Here is a 22,500-nt window from a genome sequence, read left to right on the forward strand (position 1 = left end):
AGCCGGCTGCCTCTTTATTAACACTGGTGTAGAGTCTCTCTGTGTAAAAGTCTACAATACCTTTTTCTGCTGAGCAACGCAGAGACTAAAGTAATAGAGTTTTCTGGAGAAAGTCGTCACAAGCAGCTGTAAGAGTTTTAATTTTAATTACAATACTTGCAGGAAAAGAAAGTCAAATCATCTGATCAAAAACACAGGACCCTTAAAGCCACATTGTGTAAGAATTTCTCCCATCTAGCGGTGAAACTGTATATGACAACCAGCTGAATATTACTTTCTAGCCCTTCCTCCTACGGTGGCCGAACCCGAAATGATCTCTTAGTATCTCCGTCGTTTATAGTCAGCTGTTCTAGCCACTCCCAATATTAACTTTGGTCTTGTTGCTTTGCCTGTCGCGTTGTCGTTTTAATTCTCTTTTTACCCTTCCCTGGCGAGTAATCTCCTCCTGGCATTCGTCACGGTGCCAATAGGTGTAAGAAGGAGAAAGATGGACTTATGTCCCTCTTTGGCTAATGTATTATAAAGATGGAGGTATGTCCCTCTTTGGATAATGTATTATAAAGATGGAGGTATGTCCCTCTTTGGATAATGTATTATAAAGATGGAGGTATGTCCCTCTTTGGATAATGTATTATAAAGATGGAGGTATGTCCCTCTTTGGCTAATGTATTTTAAAGATGGAGGTATGTCCCTCTTTGGCTAATGTATTTTAAAGATGGAGGTATGTCCCTCTTTGGCTAAGTATATTATAAAGATGGAGGTATGTCCCTCTTTGACTAATGTATTATAAAGATGGAGGTATGTCCCTCTTTGGATAATGTATTATAAAGATGGAGGTATGTCCCTCTTTGGATAATGTATTTTAAAGATGGAGGTATGTCCCTCTTTGGCTAATGTATTATAAAGATGGAGGTATGTCCCTCTTTGGCTAATGTATTATAAAGATGGAGGTATGTCCCTCTTTGGCTAATGTATTTTAAAGATGGAGGTATGTCCCTCTTTGGCTAATGTATTATAAAGATGGAGGTATGTCACTCTTTGACTAATGTATTATAAAGATGGAGGTATGTCCCTCTTTGGCTAATGTATTATAAAGATGGAGGTATGTCCCTCTTTGGATAATGTATTTTAAAGATGGAGGTATGTCCCTCTTTGGCTAATGTATTATAAAGATGGAGGTATGTCCCTATTTGGCTAATGTATTATAAAGATGGAGGTATGTCCCTCTTTGACTAATGTATTATAAAGATGGAGGTATGTCCCTCTTTGGCTAATGTATTATAAAGATGGAGGTATGACCCTCTTTGACTAATGTATTTTAAAGATGGATGTATGTCCCTCTTTGGCTAATGTATTATAAAGATGAAGGTACAGTGCCTTGCGAAAGTATTCGGCCCCCTTGAACTTTTCGACCTTTTGCCACATTTCAGGCCTCAAACATAAAGATATAAAACTGTAATTTTTTGTGAAGAATCAACAACAAGTGGGACACAATTATGAAGTGGAACGAAATTTATTGGATATTTCAAACCTTTTAAACAAATAAAAAACTGAAATATTGGGGCGCAAAATTATTCAGCCCCTTAAGTTAATACTTTGTAGGCGCCACCTTTTGCTGCGATTACAGCTGTAAGTCGCTTGGGGTATGTCTCTATCAGTTTTGCACATCGAGAGACTGACATTTTTGCCCATTCCTCCTTGCAAAACAGCTCGAGCTCAGCGAGGTTGGATGGAGAGCGTTTGTGAACAGCAGTTTTCAGTTCTTTCCACAGATTCTCGATTGGATTCAGGTCTGGACTTTGACTTGGCCATTCTAACACCTGGATATGTTTATTTGTGAACCATTCCATTGTAGATTTTGCTTTATGTTTTGGATCATTGTCTTGTTGGAAGACAAATCTCCGTCCCAGTCTCAGGTCTTTTGCAGACTCCATCAGGTTTTCTTCCAGAATGGTCCTGTATTTGGCTCCATCCATCTTCCCATCAATTTTAACCATCTTCCCTGTCCCTGCTGAAGAAAAGCAGGCCCAAACCATGATGCTGCCACCACCATGTTTGACAGTGGGGATGGTGTGTTCAGGGTGATGAGCTGTGTTGCTTTTACCAAACATAACGTTTTGCATTGTTGCCAAAAAGTTCGATTTTGGTTTCATCTGACCACAGCACCTTCTTCCACATGTTTGGTGTGTCTCCCAGGTGGCTTTTGGCAAACTTTAAACGACACTTTTATGGATATCTTTAAGAAATGGCTTTCTTCTTGCCACTCTTCCATAAAGGCCAGATTTGTGCAGTATACGACTGATTGTTGTCCTATGGACAGAGTCTCCCACCTCAGCTGTAGATCTCTGCAGTTCATCCAGAGTGATCATGGGCCTCTTGGCTGCATCTCTGATCAGTCTTCTCATTGTATGAGCTGAAAGTTTAGAGGGACGGCCGGGTCTTCGTAGATTTGTAGTGGTCTGATACTCCTTCCATTTCAATATTATCGCTTGCACAGTGCTCCTTGGGATGTTTAAAGCTTGGGAAATCTTTTTGTATCCAAATCCGGCTTTAAACTTCCCCACAACAGTATCTCGGACCTGCCTGGTGTGTTCCTTGTTCTTCATGATGCTCTCTGCGCTTTACACGGACCTCTGAGACTATCACAGAGCAGGTGCATTTATACGGAGACTTGATTACACACAGCTGGATTCTATTTATCATCATTAGTCATTTAGGTCAACATTGGATCATTCAGAGATCCTCACTGAACTTCTGAAGAGAGTTTGCTGCACTGAAAGTAAAGGGGCTGAATAATTTTGCACGCCCACTTTTTCAGTTTTTTATTTGTTAAAAAAGTTTGAAATAGCCAATGAATTTCGTTCCACTTCATAATTGGGACCCACTTGTTGTTGATTCTTCACAAAAAATTACAGTTTTATATCTTTATGTTTGAGGCCTGAAATGTGGCAAAAGGTCGAAACGTTCAAGGGGGCCGAATACTTTCGCAAGGCACTGTATGTCCCTCTTTGGCTAATGTATTATAAAGATGGAGGTATGTCCCTCTTTGGATAATGTATTATAAAGATGGAGGTATGTCCCTCTTTGGATAATGTATTATAAAGATGGAGGTATGTCCCTCTTTGGATAATGTATTATAAAGATGGAGGTATGTCCCTCTTTGGCTAATGTATTATAAAGATGGAGGTATGTCCCTCTTTGGATAATGTATTATAAAGATGGAGGTATGTCCCTCTTTGGATAATGTATTATAAAGATGGAGGTATGTCCCTCTTTGGCTAATGTATTATAAAGATGGAGGTATGTCCCTCTTTGGCTAATGTATTATAAAGATGGAGGTATGTCCCTCTCTTTGGGATAATGTATTATAAAGATGGAGGTATGTCCCTCTTTGGATAATGTATTATAAAGATGGAGGTATGTCCCTCTTTGGCTAATGTATTATAAAGATGGAGGTATGTCCCTCTTTGGCTAATGTATTATAAAGATGGAGGTATGTCCCTCTTTGGCTAATGTATTATAAAGATGAAGGTATGTCCCTCTTTGGCTAATGTATTATAAAGAAAGAGGTATGTCCCTCTTTGGATAATGTATTATAAAGATGGAGGTATGTCCCTCTTTGGATAATGTATTTTAAAGATGGAGGTATGTCCCTCTTTGGCTAATGTATTATAAAGATGGAGGTATGTCCCTCTTTGGCTAATGTATTATAAAGATGGAGGTATGTCCCTCTTTGGCTAATGTATTATAAAGATGGAGGTATGTCCCTCTTTGGCTAATGTATTATAAAGATGGAGGTATGTCCCTCTTTGGCTAATGTATTATAAAGATGGAGGTATGTCCCTCTTTGGCTAATGTATTATAAAGATGGAGGTATGTCCCTCTTTGGCTAATGTATTTTAAAGATGGAGGTATGTCCCTCTTTGGCTAATGTATTATAAAGATGGAGGTATGTCCCTCTTTGGCTAATGTATTATAAAGATGGAGGTATGTCCCTCTTTGGCTAATGTATTATAAAGATGGAGGTATGTCCCTCTTTGGCTAATGTATTATAAAGATGGAGTTATGTCCCTCTTTGGCTAATGTATTATAAAGATGGAGGTATGTCCCTCTTTGGCTAATGTATTATAAAGATGGAGGCGCTACATGGCGGCCGCCATTCGAGCGAGTCGCTCGTATGTATTCTGAATGATTCTGAATGTCAGATTCTACATTTACGAGAATACTTTGATTAGTTGGTGGAAGTAATTACACATGAATGAGCACATATTTGTGAAAGAAAAACGTTTTTTTTTTGCTAAGAATCAACTCAAAAAATGACACAATGTAAGTTTAAAGAAAGTAATCTGACATATGCCATGTTTGGTCTGAATTTTATTAGCAGAATCATCTAAAAGTCAAAGTGAACTACCAAATACTGTCCTAGGCCACGCATCTACAATGTAAAATATAGATTTAAAGCTTCGTATAAAAGGCAACCGTGTTATTCTTAGAGGAGAGAGGGTGTTTGGTAAGGTCCTTTCAAGCAGCTGATTCTTAGAAAATATTGTTTGCCTCCTGTTTGAAGTTATTTTTAACCATGCCAGAGATTTGCTTTCCTAAAACTTGACCCATTTTCATTTCCAGTAACATCAACCCATTTCTGACATTCCCTTTTCCACGAAGTGTGTGTGTGTGTGTGTGTGTGTGTGTGTGTGTGTGTGTGTGTGTGTGTGTGTGTGTGTGTGTGTGTGTGTGTGTGAGAGATTGTAGCATGAAAAATCGTGTGCTTTCACAAAATATTTGCACAATGAGAGTTTTGCTAAATAATCATCAGTACCATGGATATAATGTCTAAGTGGCTAAAGGCAAATAATAGAACAGCTAGTAAGTCTGGTAAGTTCAGAACATTACATCACTTTACTGTAATGCAGCCTTTAAAACCAGGAAAAGACAACAGTTGTCATATCACGCTATTGCAATATCCTAAATTTAAGACCATATCGATATAGTATCTACCGTTTACCTTAAGCCGCCTGCACATGATAGTGCTGTTCCTTGAGTGCCTACGGGTGGGCGGTGGCACCAAACTATGTGATTTGCCGCTCTGCGCCGCGCTAAAATTTCACATGATTTCAACTTTGACCTATTTGATGCTGACCTTTCGAAAGCACAGCCAATGACATAACGGCATGTCGTTACCTAGCAACGGGGCCCTAACTAGCGGGGCGCAGAGAGCAAATCGCTTGTTATGTGTGTAGGCGGCTTTAGGAATGAAGAAATAAGAAAGCGCTAAACTCACAGGTAGAAAACTACGGTCTTCTCCCCTTTACCTCTGTGTCTTAAAGGTCCAGTGTGTAACGTAGTACTATAGTACTTTAGTACTCAAAATCTGTGTTCTCTGTTCACCAACTTGTCCTTTTTCATGAATATTTACCTCCTCCATCAATTCCAAATATTCCTTTTGGCTTGAAATGTTACATTTACATGAACTGGGGTAGACGCCCCATAATTCATGCTCCATCTTGAAATACGTTAGCCGGTAAGGGACATACAGGACATAGGTGTGTGTGTGTGTGTCTGTGTGTCTGTGTGTGTGTGTGTGTCTGTGTGTCTGTGTGTGTGTGTTTTTTTTTTTTTTTTTTTTTTTTTTTTTGTGTGTAACAGGGACATACTGCTCGGCCTTTCATGTTTTCTCTGTCACATGTTAAACTCCCAGCTGCTGCTAATGCTGCTAACGGGTATCGTAGCTTCCCGGTCCCGGTGGCAAGTTTGAAGAAGGAAACATGGAGGACCACACGTATTCAAAATCCACATTTCAGGAACAGGAGTCTTCTTCTTCTTCGCCCAGAAAAAGAAAAAGGAGATTGAAAAGAGCAAGAGACCGGCTTTTTGAAGCGTGAAGGCTACCGTAGCTGTAATACCTACTTTGAACTGCGTGGCGCGAGAGAGCTGATTGCGATATCTGATCTCAACGCTAGACGGGAGAAATTCCCACACGTTGGTACCTTCTTAAATGGTGAAGGATCAGTATCGTGCAGAAACAGGGGACCCCTTTGATTATTATTGATTTGTGCAATTAAAGCTGAACTTTGTGGGAGTGGCAGTATTATGGATCTGCACTTCCAGTAGAGCTGCAACTACCAATTATTTTCTTTGTTGATTAATCTATTAATTATTTTCTCGACTAATAGTTGTTAGTTAGTTAGAATTAGTTGTTTGTCAAGATGACGTCCTCAAATGTCTGTTTTTTGTCCACAACTCAAAGATATTCAGTTAACTGGCACAGAGGAGAGAAGAAACTAGAAGATATTCACACATAACGAGCTACATTTCTTACTCAAACCGATGAATCGGTTATCAAAATGGACAACTAGTTGAATAAGCAACTGCTGTAACTCCCAGAGACTCGATGTGTGGTGGGTGGCGTTGTGTTAGCGGTGTGTTATTGCAGACAGTGCATCAGGGAGATCGCGCGCAGTGCCAAAAAATGCACGTTATCATCACACATTTCTCTCTCTAACTGTGAGTCGTCACGCACCTATCTCGTGTTTCGAGATTAGGATCTTTGAGACCTCTGCATCACATTGTTTGCCTTTTTTATAACACAACAAAAACACAGTTATCGGAAAGTTCACTCAGTCATGTGCGGGGCGGGCCGTAGACAGCGTGACTCCTGTGCAGCACGGAGAGGGGAAGTCATGACATCGCCCTCAGGTGCTAATGCTCGAGCCTTGACCTTGTCTATTAAAGGAAACTCTTTTTTCACTACCGCCCAAAGAGGAAAGACATTACACTGCCAACATGTGTTTGAAATAATACTTTCAGCCCCCAGTATTACATATAACAAGTCTTTCTTTTCGTCTTCTTCTTCTTCTTCTCTTTAGGAATTGGAGGGGGTTAAGGGCCCTTTGTTTCAGCCCAGCATGGACAGCTTCTTCAAGGCAGCTGTATGTGATCTGGACAAACTGCTTGATGACTTTGAACTCAACACTGGTAAGATACAGTACAGGGCTGCAACAAATTACTTTTTTTAAATTTTTTTATTTATTTATCCATTAATTACATTGATCTGTTAAATGTAAAAAAAAGAAGAGAAAAATGTCCATCACAATTTCCCAGACCACGTGTTGACATTGATTTGAAATCTCTGTCAAAAAAAAACAAATGTTTTGAATTTACAGTAAAACAGGAAAAGAAAACGGCATCAAATCGTCACTTTTGAGGAGCTGGAAATACTTAATCTTTTTGCCTCCAAAGAAATGACTTAAATGATTATTATCAAAATAGCTGCCACGTTATTTGTTTGATTGTCTAAACTATTGACTTATTGTTGAAGTTCAAGTGAGATCATCCACAAAACACATTCAGAATCAGCTTTATTATCCAAGTATATACACGCATACACAGATTTTGATTTTTGATTCTCTCAAACCTTCATCTACACAGAAATGGACACAAGAACAGCAAAGCTGGACAAGATAAACATAAACATTTGACTACTATGTACAGATTCAGATTAGTTTATTGTCACTAAAGCATGTTAAAGGTCCCATGGCATGAAAATGTCACTTTGAGGTTTTTTAACATTTATATGAGTTCCCCCAGCCTGCCTATGGTCCCCCAGTGGCTAGAAATGGTGATAGGTGTAAACCGAGCCCTGGGTATCCTGCTCTGCCTTTGAGAAAATGAAAGCTCAGATGGACCAATCAGGAATCTTCTCCTTATGAGGTCATAAGGAGCAAGGTTACCTCCCCTTTCTCTGCTTTGCCCACCCAGAGAATTTGGCCCCCCCATGAGAGAGGGATACAGATACAGTATTAGGGGACCACTAAGGTCTATATAAAAGAGACTTCAGATACAGTATTAGGGGACCACTAAGGTCTATATAAAAGAGACTTCAGATACAGTATTAGGGGACCACTAAGGTCTATATAAAAGAGACTTCAGATACAGTATTAGGGGACCACTAAGGTCTATATAAAAGAGACTTCAGATACAGTATTAGGGGACCACTAAGGTCTATATAAAAGAGACTTCAGATACAGTATTAGGGGACCACTAAGATCTATATAAAAGAGACTTCAGATACAGTATTAGGGGACCACTAAGGCCTATATTAAAGAGACTTCAGATACAGTATTAGGGGACCACTAAGGTCTATATAAAAGAGACTTCAGATACAGTATTAGGGGACCACTAAGGTCTATATAAAAGAGACTTCAGATACAGTATTAAGGGGACCACTAAGGTCTATATAAAAGAGACTTCAGATACAGTATAGGGGACCACTAAGGTCTATATAAAAGAGACTTCAGATACAGTATTAGGGGACCACTAAGGTCTATATAAAAGAGACTTCAGATACAGTATTAGGGGACCACTAAGATCTATATAAAAGAGACTTCAGATACAGTATTAAGGGACCACTAAGGTCTATATAAAAGAGACTTCAGATACAGTATTAGGGGACCACTAAGGTCTATATAAAAGAGACTTCAGATACAGTATTAGGGGACCACTAAGGTCTATATAAAAGCATCCAAAGAGCACCATGTCATGGGACCTTTAAAAACATTGTTACCCAGATTTAGCAGCGTACACGATGGATAAGTGTTTTAGCTATTTTATTTAAGTTATTTATAGGCCAGCTGAAGACATGAAAGGAGAGAGAGAGGGGGAATATCATGCAAGCAAAGGGCCGCAGGTCGGAGTTGAACCCATGGCTGCTGCGTCGAGGAGTGAACCTCTACATATGGGCGCTCTCTCTACCAGGTGGGGGGGGGGATAAGTCTGAGGTTATTTGCGAGGTGTCTGCCAGCCAGTTTATGTCATGTTAGCAAGCAAACTTTAGCTTAACTGCCCACAAAGTACTGCTTGCTGGCAAAGTGCTAATTTCAAAAAGTTACTGACATATAGACTCTTAACAAACGGATAAGCCTGTCATTGTAACCAAAATATGTCTGAGTTTATTTGCAGAGCTGATGTCAGTGAACTAGCATGTTGCTACTTCCCACAGTTAGGCTGCTTGAAACACACCGACTATCAACACACAGGACCAGTTGACCAATCGCAGTCCTTGCGGTCTGCGTTGCCTCGATGCAAACGTAGATTTGACGCAGAAGCATGAAGCAGCCTTGAGTCTGTGAGCTCCTGTGGGCCCCGCAGCCTCTGGGAAGAAGCCAGACTTTAGCCTTTGTGTTCTGGCTTTGAGGCTGTGCAGCCCTTTGCCAGAGATTCAATTCAATTACACTTCATTGTCCCCTTGGGGAAACTTTTTCTTGGACTCCAGCGCTAACAACGTTAGCTGCTCTTACAGCAATTAAAATCAATAAATAGAAACAAAAAGACAGAGATTAATAAATGGGAACAAAGAAAACAGAGTTGATAAATAGAGAAGAATACAAACAACAACAATCCACAAGTAAACAAAGTGCAAATCAATCAGATGTACACACACACACTATATATATAAACAATGACATTTGTCAAAAGTAAGTGCAAGGTTACAATAGTGCAAGGGTTGCTGGGATAAATGAGGGTTGATTAATGTAAACATGTTGCCTTTTATACATGAAATTGGTGGATATGACAGCATATGTATGCACTGTAATGTCTGGTGCATATGATTTTTCTGTGTCTAATTCTGAACTCCATGTAAAACATTGTTAAAAAAAAAGAAATTTGGTTGCGTATTTAATTTTACTACTGCTGCAACTAACAATTATTTTCATTGCCAATTCATCTGTCGATTATTTTCTCCAATAATGGATGAGTTGTCTGCTCTGTAAAATGTCAGAAAATGGTGAAATGTGGATCAGTGTTTCCCCAAAAAGCCCAAGACGACGTCCTCAAATGTCTTGTTTTTGTCCACAACTCAAAAATATTCAGTTTCCTGTCCCAGAGGAGAGAAGAGACTAGAACAATATTCACATTTAACAAGCTGACATCAGAGAAGTTTTCATTTCAAAATCAATTTTCAAGATTAATTTAATAGTTGCCAACTAATCGAGTCATAGTTTTGATATCTAAATGATCATTTTTTTCTTTTCTAAGTGTGTCTGAGTTTAACATGTTTTGTTCTTTTTTTCGTTATTACAGAGGAACTAGAGTGCAAATCTGTTTTCCTGAAGCCTTCTGTGTACCCCTTCTCCTCGCTGGGCTCTCAGTGTTTGTCCTCCGAGGCGTCCACTGTCCCGCCAAACCTCCCCGACCTTAACTCGCTTCATTACGGTTCTGCCACCGGCTGTCCCGACCGCTCCGGCGGTCAAAACCGCGGCGCGGATGACCGAGAGGTCAAAGGTCAGCCTCTAACGGGAGTGGACCTTCTCTCCTCTGTGGATCGCAGGCCGGCTCAAAGCTCCGCCCCTCCCTGCCCCGACCGAGCTCTGAAGCCGGTGTGCGACCTGGTGAACGACACGAGCTCGGCCATCTTGGTCAGGGCCAACAGCCACGATGCTTTCGGCGAGATGGACGTGGTGGAGAAGCAAATGGAGGAGGAAGTGGAGGAGGAGGAGGAGGAGGAAGAGACGCTGCTCGTGGACTTTGACAGCCCTGTGATCGCCGTGCGCGGAGAGGAGCTGGGGCGGCCGAGCCAAAGCTCTGGCTGCGGCGCCGAAAAGGAAGAACAGGCCTCTGCGGGGAAAGGCGAGCTGCTGGGTTTAGATTCCCACGAGCGGGGCGGCGAATACTCTGCGTCGCTCAGTCTGCTGGACGTCATTCTTTCCGCTGCGGTGGAGAGGAGCTGCGAGCCCGCGGACGATTCGCCGCCGCCAAGCACCGGCGAGCGGGCGGAGAAAGAGGAGAGGGACGGTGAGGAGGCGGTCTGCACGAACCAAGTGCCGGGTGGCTCTTTAGAGCGCTGCGAAGGGGCCGCGCTGACAGCAGACGGCATTAAAGACACAACAACAACAACAACAACCACCTCAGAGAATAAAGAGGACGAGCCGCAAGAAGCCTCCGATCAGCGTGAGGCGGAGTCTCCCGTCGGTTTAAAGTCGGGGGCTTCGGAGAGCAAACCGGCCGGCTTATCGTGCCTGCCGATGGCCGTTTCCATGTGCGGCGCGCTGCTGAACACGGAGACGATGGAGGATGAGTCGGGGCGAGCCGCAGAGCAGTGTGGCGAGGCAGCAGATGTCTCTGAGAGCACAGAGGCAGACGCGCAAGCCAGGGAGGACCGGTCCGGTTCAGAGGAACGCGTTGACCCGCCGGCGTCTGCGTCCCAGCAGGTCGCGGAGGGCAGGGGGTCCCCAGAGGGTCAGCATCTCGCTCTGGGACCCGTCCCCGCTGCAGACCTCGCCTCCCGCGAACGCTCGGAGCCCAGCCCGGTCGACCCGCCCGAGTTCGGCTTTGAATATCTGCCCGAGAGCGACCAGGCCGAGCTGCTGGTCACGGACGAGGAGCTGGACGCGTTCCTGCAGGCGCACACGGAAGCAGAGCAAAGTAGGGGCGTCTCTCACTGCGGCGGCTCGCGAGATTTCACCCAACCGGAGAGTCTCTCGGAGGCGAACGGAGATCCGGAGGGCAGGCTCGCGGGCGACGAGCCGAGGAGCCGCGGTCGAGGTAGACGGGAGGATCTGGAGCGTCTGGCTTCTCCAGAAAGCGACCGAACAATGTGCGTGTCCGTAGAGGGAAGTTTTAACCCCAGTGCTCCGTCACAGGACTCTTGCAGACCTCCTTGCCAAGAAGAGCCAGAACTCTCCTCCGGGGTAAGCCATTCTTCGACCAGCAACACTTTCCAGTCCCAGCACAGCAGTAGCCCCGACCAGCCGCCCTCCTATGGAGGCGCAAGACCTAAACAGCTACACTGCCACATCGCTAGATCTCCGCCAGCAGGGGAAGACGGAGAGGAGCAGGCTCAGACGCTCGGTACGGCTGAGAATGAAGAAGAAAGTTCACCCACAAGTCTTACAGAGGAGCATTCCAACATCAGGGATTTGAGCCCTATGTACGCCTCTCAGGAGCATCAGGATTACAGCCCGGGGTATGATGAACTCTCAGAGCCCCCGCCGTACCCCGGGGACTCGCCCACAGATGGTGCCCGGTCTGTGAACTGGAAGAGGGAGGGAGCGGAGGAGCTGGGGAGCAGACAGCCTGCCTGGGTACCAGACTCCGAAGCTCCCAACTGTATGAACTGCTACCAGAGGTTCACTTTCACCAAGAGGCGGCATCACTGTCGAGCCTGCGGGAAGGTACGTTAGTCACACGCTTCATAGTGTTATATTATAACATGCATCATTTAAAGGTCCCATGGCATGAAAATTTCACTTTATGAGGTTTTTTAACATTAATATGAGTTCCCCCAGCCTGTCAATGGTCCCCCAGTGGCTAGAAATGGTGATAGGTGTAAACCGAGCCCTGGGTATCCTGCTCTGCCTTTGAGAAGATGAAAGCTCAGATGGGCCGTTTTGGAATCTGCTTGTTATGAGGTCATAACAAGACATCATGGCTTTCAAACGAGAAAAGTGGCAGTTGGTCAAGGCCACACCACCACCCTCCACCTTGCCCCCCCCCTCTCTCTCCTCCATAGCTACAGACACAGAAATGGCACATCCTAAGGAAAGCTCATTGTGGGACTGGCTCTAGTGGCTGTAATTCTGCACCAAGGCTGAATTTCGGGAAAGAGACTTCAGATACAGTATTAGGGGACCACTAAGGTCTATATAAAAGAGACTTCAGATACAGTATTAGGGGACCACTAAGGTCTATATAAAAGAGACTTCAGATACAGTATTAGGGGACCACTAAGGTCTATATAAAAGAGACTTCAGATACAGTATTAGGGGACCACTAAGGTCTATATAAAAGAGACTTCAGATACAGTATTAGGGGACCACTAAGGTCTATATAAAAGCATCCAAAGAGCACCATGTCATGGGACCTTTTAAAGGACAAATCTGGCGCAAAATGAACCTAGGGGTTGATCCCGTTCTCTGGGATATGTTTTCATGCTAATCGAATGTGACCAGTTTTAGCGCAAACTGCTAATTAGCTTATAGCGCTAGTCGTCGGGGCAGAGGCTAAAGTAAAGAGAAATCTCTATTTCTACACCACTAACAAGGCTCAAAATATCACCACACTTCCACTGTAGCATAATGAGGGTCCCTTCATGTAAACACAAGCATTGAGAACTTTGTAAGTGCACAGACAGTTTATTAAAAAGATAGTTTAGAAAGACTGTACGGTTCACTTATACATGCAGGCGCCATCTTGGGAAAACAGTCATGACCAGTCGAACCACGAACTCCATGCTTGAACTATGTTACTGGTTACACACGACTCGGTACACATGTTATTAACCTCTAGGTTCATTTTGCGCCGGATTTGTCCTTTAAATGCTGTACTGTTATATAACAACCCTTCTGGCCAGCTCTAATATCATCTGTCATATAATTTCTTAATTAAGCAATGAATTGTTTGGTTTTAAATATGTAAAAACCAGGGCCGTCAATCGACTAACATTTTTAATTGTGATTAATCCCATTAGTGTCCCAGTTAACTCACGATTCATCGCAAATTATTTGCACTATTTATTTATTTATTTTTTTAAGGGGATATTTTGTTTTTAATGCTCAAGTGGTATTTGAAACTGGACGTACTTCGGTGGTAACTCAGTTCACATCGACAGTTAATGCAAATAACTTTAGTTTTGTGGAGAGAACCATCTGGAAGGCCTTTGAAACTCAACTTGCCGTTCAAAAGATTATCCTTTTCTGCTTAAGGTGGTTTGTTTATGCTAGTTTATGTCTACTGACCGCCTGCGCTGCTGCTTAAAGTGCTCATATTATTATAATTAAAATTCCCTTTATTGTTATATATCTTTTTTGTGTACGTTACAGGTTTACAAAGTGAAAAAGCCCAAAGTCCCCCCCAAAGAGACTTACCATCTCCAACAGAAAACACTGTTCACCAACTGCTCCAAACAGCTCTATTGTAGTCCAGCCTTTACTTCAGAGACAGACGTGGTCACTTTGGAACACACGTTATAATGCTCACCTAGCTGCTAGCATAGCACGCCCTCATACTCTGCTTCTGACTGGCTAGTAGTCCTTACCTAGGTACTGTCAGGACACGCCCTCATACTCTGCTTCTGACTGGCTAGTAGTCCTTACCTAGGTACTGTCAGGGCACGCCCTCATACTCTGCTTCTGACTGGCTAGTAGTCCTTACCTAGGTACTGTCAGGGCACGCCCTCATACTCTGCTTCTGACTGGCTAGTAGTCCTTACCTAGGTACTGTCAGGGCACGCCCTCATACTCTGCTTCTGACTGGCTAGTAGTCCTCGTAGTAGACAGGAAAGGTGGGAGAGAGATGGGGGATGATTCGCAGCCGCAGGTCAGACTCAAACCCGGCCCACTGCAAAGGACTCGGCCCACGTGGGGCGCACGCTCCTACTGGGGGAGCTAGAGGCCGCCCCTTTCTCAGGATTTTATAACGAACTGCAGACAAATGACGGGAAAATATTCCTTTTATTTATACAAACAACAGATGTGTCGTCTTATGAAAAGTGCATCTGGAACTTGTATTTTATCTTACATAACCAAAATGGAATAAAAAAAAGTATAATTTTTTTTAAACAAATCCCACATCAAAATAACTAAAATAGTAACAAAATCTCGTCAAATAAATAAACTAAGAAGACTTCGTGACGTCTGAAGTAAAACAAGTGGAATCTAAAGGAGGGTACGCCCTAGGATGTTTAAAAATGGCATCATAATTCATTTTTTTATCTCAACCGGGTGTAATCTTTACACATTTATATTGATTTTTATTCGCTTCACGATGCACCGTTACATCCTTTCTCTTAGCAAATATTCTTGGGTCCAGTTGTAATTTTCATAGTTATGTTACCAAGAGAACCGTAGTTTGTCCGTGTCATTAACCGTTGAACCTTTACTTAAAGGACATGTTGCGTTGGAGGGCGGGCAGTCGGACTCGGCCAATCTGATTGGTGGAGCGCCAACCCCAGAAATGATGAGTGGGACTAAAAATGCATTATTACATTACATTACATGTCATTTAGCTGACGCTTTTATCCAAAGCGACTTACAATTAAGTGCATTCAACTGAGAAGGTCCAAACTCTAGACAACAAGTAGTAAGTGCAAGTACATTAGCTTTAAATAAGCAAAGCTACAAAGAAACATATAAAAGTGCAGGTTCAGGAGTTTTTTGTTTTTTTTAATCCGAGGTGTAGTCAGAAGAGATGTGTTTTTAGCCTTCGGTGGAAGATGTGTAGGCTCTCAGCCATCCTGATGTCGATGGGGAGCTCGTTCCACCATTTAGGAGCCAGGACAGTGAACAGTCTGGATTTGGTTGAGTGATTAGTTCTCCCTTGCAGTGGGGGGGGCAGCAAGCAGTTTGGCTGATGCAGAGCGAAGTGAGCGGGTTGGGGTATATGGTTTGACCATGTCAAAATGCCTCTCAAAACCTGACGAAAATCTGTTAAACTGACCTTTTGTCGATCTGAAATGAAGACCGATTCAGCAGCTGCACGGCCTGTTTCTCACGTAAACATTTTTTTTGGGGGCGACAATACAGATTAGTGCCGCCTGCTGTTATGGAGACGTATTACACGCTCAAGTCGCCGTCGCTTCGGTGCGTTCTGAGGCACTTTTTGGATCTCGGGGAGCCGACTGATCGGTCCGACTGCCTTTTCTGCCAACGGTCGGCCGTCGGGTTACTCCTAATTTCCACCGGTTGCGGCACGGCTCCCCGCTCCGCCCGTGACTGACAGCTGTAGTCACGAGGACCCAACGAGATCTCGCGAATTCACGTAGAATAAAACCACAAACCCACCACCAGTTGGTTTCAAACTGGTGGTGGGTAGAGGGGAGTAGAGGGGGGAACAACTCCGTGCTGTGTTTTCAAGGTGTAGTGGAGGGAAATATGATCTGCCGTGAGCACGCTGTATTTTATTTTGAAAATTAACCGGATGTTTTATTTTGTTTCTGTGCTCGACTTCCTGTCCCGCACCATCTGAATTGTGCTGAATCGCTGCGGAGCTCTCTGGCGTCCGGCAAAATCGGAAGCTGTGCGTGTCTGCTGCGGAGGGCTGCAGATACTGGGACGCAGTCAGGACGCAGCCGTTCTGCAGCCAGTGGAAACACACACACTGACTTTATTTTTTATTTATTTTTTAATTCTTTTATTTTTGAAACATTGGGAGCAATACAATAGTCAGATTTACATTTATCACATGGTCACAGTTCCAGTCTGTGGTCAAGACCAAAGTTCTCCAATCCCAACATTCCCATTTTTGTAAATATAAGAAACGCACACACTGACTCTAACGGAAACCTAATGACTCCACCGCCATTCAGAGCCGTTACGCAACCGGTGGAAATTGGGGGTTAGTGTGTCAGGGGCCGAACTCTAACTCTTAACCTGTCATGACAAAAACCGAATGACACTTAATGGCAGGAGCGTTATGTCATAAACGTTTATGGCTTGTTTATAATGTGTATGACACGTCCATGACCGTGTCATGTCGCTCTTATTTGGATACCTTCGAGTAAAGTGTAACCCGAATGTCTCGTCACCTTCCTAAAATAATGGCCTAAGTCATTTTTTAACAAAAATGATTTTGTTGCCTAAATCATCTCCTCATGGTGCAGGCCACCTCTGGTAAAATTGCCTACATCCTCAGTTGAACAGGTCATGTGATTCTACACCTTGTATAACTGCCTATGTCAAGCATGTGACTTAGGCAGTTTTATTTTTTTGTGTTTTCCGAAAAACCTGAAAAAATGACACAGGCAATTATTTTTGGAAGGTGACGAATATATAATTTAAATCTTCTGGGTTAAGCTAAATGTATCAAAAGATTTAGGTCCAATCAACCTAAAATACGTGGTTGTTTTCTGCGAAAAGGTGAAAAGTGAAAGTTCTAATGAGGCGAGTTTCAGAAATAGTTTAGTCAAACGGATTAAGTCCCAGGTCCAAATATAGCACGGTGGATTCACGGGATGCAGAGAGCATGAGTCAGCAGTTCTTTGTTCAGCTTCTCTATAGATCTCTACTGAGCTGCGTGTCCTAAAGATGGAGCTAAGTCCGTTAAGGCCCAGTGATTAAAACGGCATTAGAGAGAACCGTTTGTTATTGTTCACAGCACGAGTAAGTCTACTTGAGGGACTACACGGGCCCACATGATCGGGTAAACCGGGAATTGTTGTCTTGTTTTTTGTTGTTTCTCTCTTTGGTCACTCTCTTCTCCGTGGCAGGTGTACTGTGCGGTGTGCTGCAACAGGAAGTGTAAGCTGAAGTACCTGGAGAAAGAGGCCCGTGTGTGTGTCGTCTGCTTTGATACCATACACCGAGGTAAGGCCCCAGTTTGGTCTGATCCCAGATTCACTTCCACATCTTTCTTACAAACACTTACAGCAAAGACTAGTTCCTAAATATATTTCCTTTTCTTCCTACTTCCTCCTCTAGTTCCTAAATGGACATATGTTTAACTCTGTAGGTAGTGTGGTTGTCAACAGAAGTGCAGAGTCATTCAGGAGTTGTTTGATGGCTAAAAACAACAGAGACGATTTCTTTCTTTCTGCCTGTTCAGTGAATTATTGACAAACCTCTGACATGGGATAAAGCTGATATGTGTGTGTGTGTGTCTGTGTGTGTTATGTGTGTGCGTGCGAGGGATGTATAGCATTAGAACGAAGGCTGGCTTTTGGAGGGCCTTTCAGGTGCTCGACCTTAAGGACGTCCTCAGCTAGCAGAGCCGTTCCTAGCCTTTGGGCGGCCCTATGCAAAAACACGTTGTGTTTTAGAAGGAGCTTGATGGTGTTTTAAGCCTCCAACGTCGACTTCAAGGCACCTAACCTTAACCCTAAGCATTGCCTAATCCTAGTGCCTTCCAGGCAGCGCTCCCTGAAAGACGACGTTGGCTTAAAACACCAAACACCTCAGGACGGCACTGTTGTTGCCAACTGGGCCTTTTGTTTGTGGTGCGACTGATGCAACGCTAGTCTCTCTAATTTTAAATAAAAAGGTTGACGATCATCTAAGCATTTGAAGGATGTTTCAACTTGAAAGATTTTTAACTAATAATTTGATTTTTGAATTGATTTTAAATTGACAAAATAATGGTGACTATGATTTCCCCTCACAGGAACAGGCTAGACCTGCGAGTCGTCTTAAAATAGACTGAACTCACAAGTTGTCATCAAAACTTAATAACTTCCCAGTAACATTTTCATTATGCAGCTGATGAATATTTAAGGCACGAAACGATCAAAAGATGTCCCGTACGAAGTGGCTCAGGGACTTTCTTTCACTTGTGTCTGAACATCTATCCAACATTCCTATACGGACGTGTCTTTTTATGAACATTAACTGCACGTTGTGTAACAACAAAGATTAAGAATCTGATTGTTTCTGCTTCCGTTGTTTACTTGTCTGCTTTGATGTTAAAATGTGTGTTTAAGAGGCACCTTGGACTGCAGCATGGACATGGAGGGAGGGAGGGGGAGAGAGAGAGAGAGAGAGAGAGGGAAGATGGATGGAGAGAGAGGAGAGTTATAGCAGGACACTGGCATTTGTCCTTGGTGTGTGTGTGTGTGTGTGTGTGTGTGTGTGTGTGTGTGTGTGTGTGTGTGTGTGTGTGTGTGTGTGTGGTCTATATTAAGAAGAAAGAGGTGATCCACTTTTCGTGGAGGCTCGTGTGGTGTGACGCGATCCCTCTCTCCTCTCCGTCACCTCTCCTTCCCTCCCTCTGCTCTCTATCTCTCTGAACAGTGTGGTGAGCTGCATGCGATGCTTACCACACACACACACACATCCGCCTAAAGCTAACAGGCTAATTTGGCTAATAACAGACGTAGACTCACGGGAAATAAGCGAGGTGCGGCTTCGGGAAAAGCTGTGATGGGACCGTCTAAAATCAGCCTTAGGAATAGACTCGCAGTCATTTGGACTGGTTGAGTTTTAGCAGAAGGGATGACGATGATGATGATGATGAGGTAAGATAAGATGCATCCGACTTCTGTCGTTTACCGCTTCTGTGGTTTGATGGTTTCTTGTAGTGTTTAAAATCTGTGCGGAGGAATATTTGTTTATGTTGGTACTAAACTTAAAATGGGGTCACAAAGGGATTTCTTACTTGTACTTGAAGTAATTTGCCTGAAGCCCTGGGTGACTTATTTAGTTTTTTTGTGTCTTGTCATGCTTTCCTTGCAAGACGAGATGAAATAACTCTCCTTGTAGGGATGTTGATGCTGTAGGACTGACAAGACACCCTTTTTATTCCATTAACAAGGCTCTGAGTTATTGTAATGTCTTTACTGCGTGCTTCGTCCCAATGTGCTCGTGTCTCCGTGCTTTCGTGAGCCACACTGTGGTTGTTGTCAGTACACAACTGATCGATAAAGATCTATGATGCCTTATCAATAAAATCTAGACGAGTGCTGCATCGGCGTTTTCTGAGGGGGAGCGCAATTGAATGGCAATTTAGAGAAAGCCGCTTCAGTCAGAGCCAGCTTTTCTGGAGGCAACAACTCATGTCTGTCCTGTTTTGCAAAAACCTTCATTCATCTGCACTAAATAATGTCCTGTAGGGGAAGTCGAGCTGCCATTGACTGCACTTAAATACACTTTAATATTCTACTATTACTATTTGGTAGGAGTCATGTAAACAGATATTCCGAGTTAGGCCTTATTCCAAATGTAGCAAGACGTCTGGGACCTAGATTATTTAGGTTTTGTATGCATACAGCGCTAACGATCATTGACAGCAAACTGACTTTTGAGGCAAACTGTGACGCCGTGTATGAAAAGGGGAACCAGCGATTGTTTTGCCTGAGAAAGCTGTCCTCCCTCCACATTGACAGAACCTTGATCGTATTTTATCATGCTTTTATTAAAAAAAATAGGAAACCGCCTGAATCACATTGTGAAGTGGTCCATTAGGCGGATGGCTCAACCCAGAATCCCTGTATTCTGAACACAAAAGGATAGCTGGAACGATTTTCTAAAGACCACTTTCACCCTTTACAAAGTGAATCTCAGCTCCTAACGTAGCGTATAAAGTACCAGCCTGTAAAACGAAACAGCTTTGTCCCAGTGGCTATACGTATATTCAGTAAGTAGTAGCAATACAGGTCCACAGCCTTATTAGTTTATTTGGTCTGCAGAATTATTTCTTTATTGTATTTTATTAGTAATGCGCAATGTTGTCTGTTTGTCATGTTACATCCTACACTCTGCTGCGCGTGTGTGTGTGTGTGTGTGTGTGTGTGTGTGTGTGTGTGTGTGTGTGTGTGTGTGTGTGTGTGTGTGTGTGTGTGTGTGTGTGTGTGTGTGTGTGTGTGTGTGTGTGTGTGTGTGTGTGTGTGCGTGCGTGCGTGCGTGTGCGTGAGGTGTGGTCGTTGAAAGGAGGCTGACCACTGTAAACCAAATCTAACTTTGGGTATTAATAAAGTTACCTTGACCTTGATGCATTCAGAATCGGCGTCCCATTGGGTGTTTTTACCGCAGCTTGCGACACGCAGCCTCTTGCCTGTTTACAGTCAGCTCTGTGAGTTGGACTCGAACCCAACCAGCCAAGAGTTTGCAAAGCTGGGGTAGAGATGCACGCCCAGAAGAAAAGCCCACATTCCTGGTAGGAAGGAGAAACACAGCTACTTTTAAACATTACGAAAGACTTGGATATCAACAGGTTTTTTTGGATGTGCACAAACATTGCAACGTTGAGCATTTTAAAGGGGAACTATGGCTGTTTTTTTTTTTTTTTAGCTTAATTTACCTTAACTGAACACCTTCAGAGTCATTGGAATGGTTATATGAGCCACCGGCCAAAGCACCAGGAAGTATGGCGTGATATCAGGTCTCGCCATGTAACGGATTGCTTCACGGCACTGCACACATACGCCCATTCAGGAATAGGGTTGGGTATCGTTTGGGATTTTTACGATTCCGATACCGAACCGGTACTTTTAAAACGATTCTGATACCAATTCTTGAAAAACTGAAGAAAATATGGCATTTCAAAAGTAGCCTATATTCACGGTAGCTAGCTAACGGTAGACTGCAGAGAAAGTGTGATCATTTTACGTCCGTTTCAGAGCGACAGAGGGAAAATATTTCAGTCGACACATTAAGTGGAACCGAAATGTGCGATCTAATCCGGTCCGATTCCTACTGGTTGCGTAGGAACCGGTTCCATAGTGGAACCAGGTTTCGGTATCCAACCCTATTCAGGAACCGGCTGACAAGGTAGCGATGGAGTTTTTCGCACTATGGTCATGGCTGAGCCGAGAAAAGAAGCAGAAAGCTAGGAAAGCCTTGTTGGAGGAACACAGAAAGAGGAAATGGCAGACTGACAGAGCGATTAGTCAGCAGTTCTATCTATTCCGAAGCTGTAGGGGGAGCTCTATAGAGAAACCTGCAAGAAAACAGCAAAGAAATGGCCAAAACTGCATAGTGCCCTTTTAAAATAAAGGTGGTTGAAGGAATGAAAGAGGGAGGCTGTGTTCGCACGGTCCAACCAGTTCGCCACCGGTGGAGAACTTGGCAACAAATCCTTCTTTGTAAACTGCATCTAAATTGAAAAATTAGTAGAATATTCACTTTAATTAGCCATGTTAACAGCTTAGTAGGAATATTGTCTTTTTTTTGATTATTTTGTGCATGTAAACATAGTCATTCAAATGTTAAATGTGTCTAATTTCTTTATCTGAGATAATCGTAAAAAAACAAATACTCAAATGAAACGTTCAAGTCTTTTTATTGACAACAATAAGTAAAGTGCTTCCCCCTCTTGTGTTTTTCATGCAAAAATGACAAATTTTCAAGAAACCTGAGCAGTAAACACAACATTTAAAGTGTTGCTTTGCATGATTCTTTGTGGAAAAACTCAGGTCTGTCGATTAAATCAACTAATCGATTAGTTGACAAAATCGTATGGGTGTTAGTCGACTAACAATTTCTTTAATAGAGGACAGCTGTAGAAATGTAGCTACAGGAATGTAGTGCTGTATGTTGCGTTGCACATAAGCAGTTCCCAAACACAAATGAGTCATTACAGTGATCACAAACCGCTGTCACTGCCTTGTGGTCATTGCAACGTGACTGTTGGACTGCGTTCAGCCTTTCCTCTAGCACTGCACGTCATACTCATGCTCCAGTTCCTCTTCTCAGTCATCTGATTTTGATATCTGAGCACAAAAATAATCCTTCTCCTCAGTTGATTCAGGTACACCTTCATTTTTAGAGTTGTATCAGTATGAGAATTATCCAATATCAAAGAAACTTTATCCTTGCGTTAATTTGGAGGATCAGTGACACAAAAATGAGTCCCAACAGGAAAACACAACATTATCGTTAATAGCTGTGAAAACATGACACTCTTACTGTTTATACCTCGGGTGTCTAAAGACATTACATCTAGATTAGATTTCCAACAGTTTTGCTAGTTTGACACCAGCGAATTGTTAAAGGTCCCATGGGATGAAAATGTCACTTTATGAGGTTTTTTTACATTAATATGAGTTCCCCCAGCCTGCCTATGGTCCCCCAGTGGCTA

General features: G+C 43.0%; 1 protein-coding gene across 1 annotated transcript in view; it reads left to right on the plus strand.

The window, feature by feature from the left end:
- zfyve16 (zinc finger, FYVE domain containing 16) overlaps positions 1-22,500 on the plus strand; it is a 50,237-nt gene that overhangs the window by 4,258 nt on the left and 23,479 nt on the right. Inside the window, exons 2-4 of the mRNA XM_039779059.1 lie at positions 6,867-6,975; positions 10,081-12,170; positions 17,201-17,297. Coding sequence (XP_039634993.1) covers positions 6,906-6,975; positions 10,081-12,170; positions 17,201-17,297 — 2,257 coding nt within the window. The 5' untranslated portion in view covers positions 6,867-6,905. The remainder of the gene's footprint in view (positions 1-6,866; positions 6,976-10,080; positions 12,171-17,200; positions 17,298-22,500) is intronic.

This window comes from Perca fluviatilis, chromosome 17 (assembly GCF_010015445.1).
Source record: "Perca fluviatilis chromosome 17, GENO_Pfluv_1.0, whole genome shotgun sequence".
In the NCBI taxonomy this organism is placed as follows: Eukaryota; Metazoa; Chordata; class Actinopteri; order Perciformes; family Percidae; genus Perca; species Perca fluviatilis.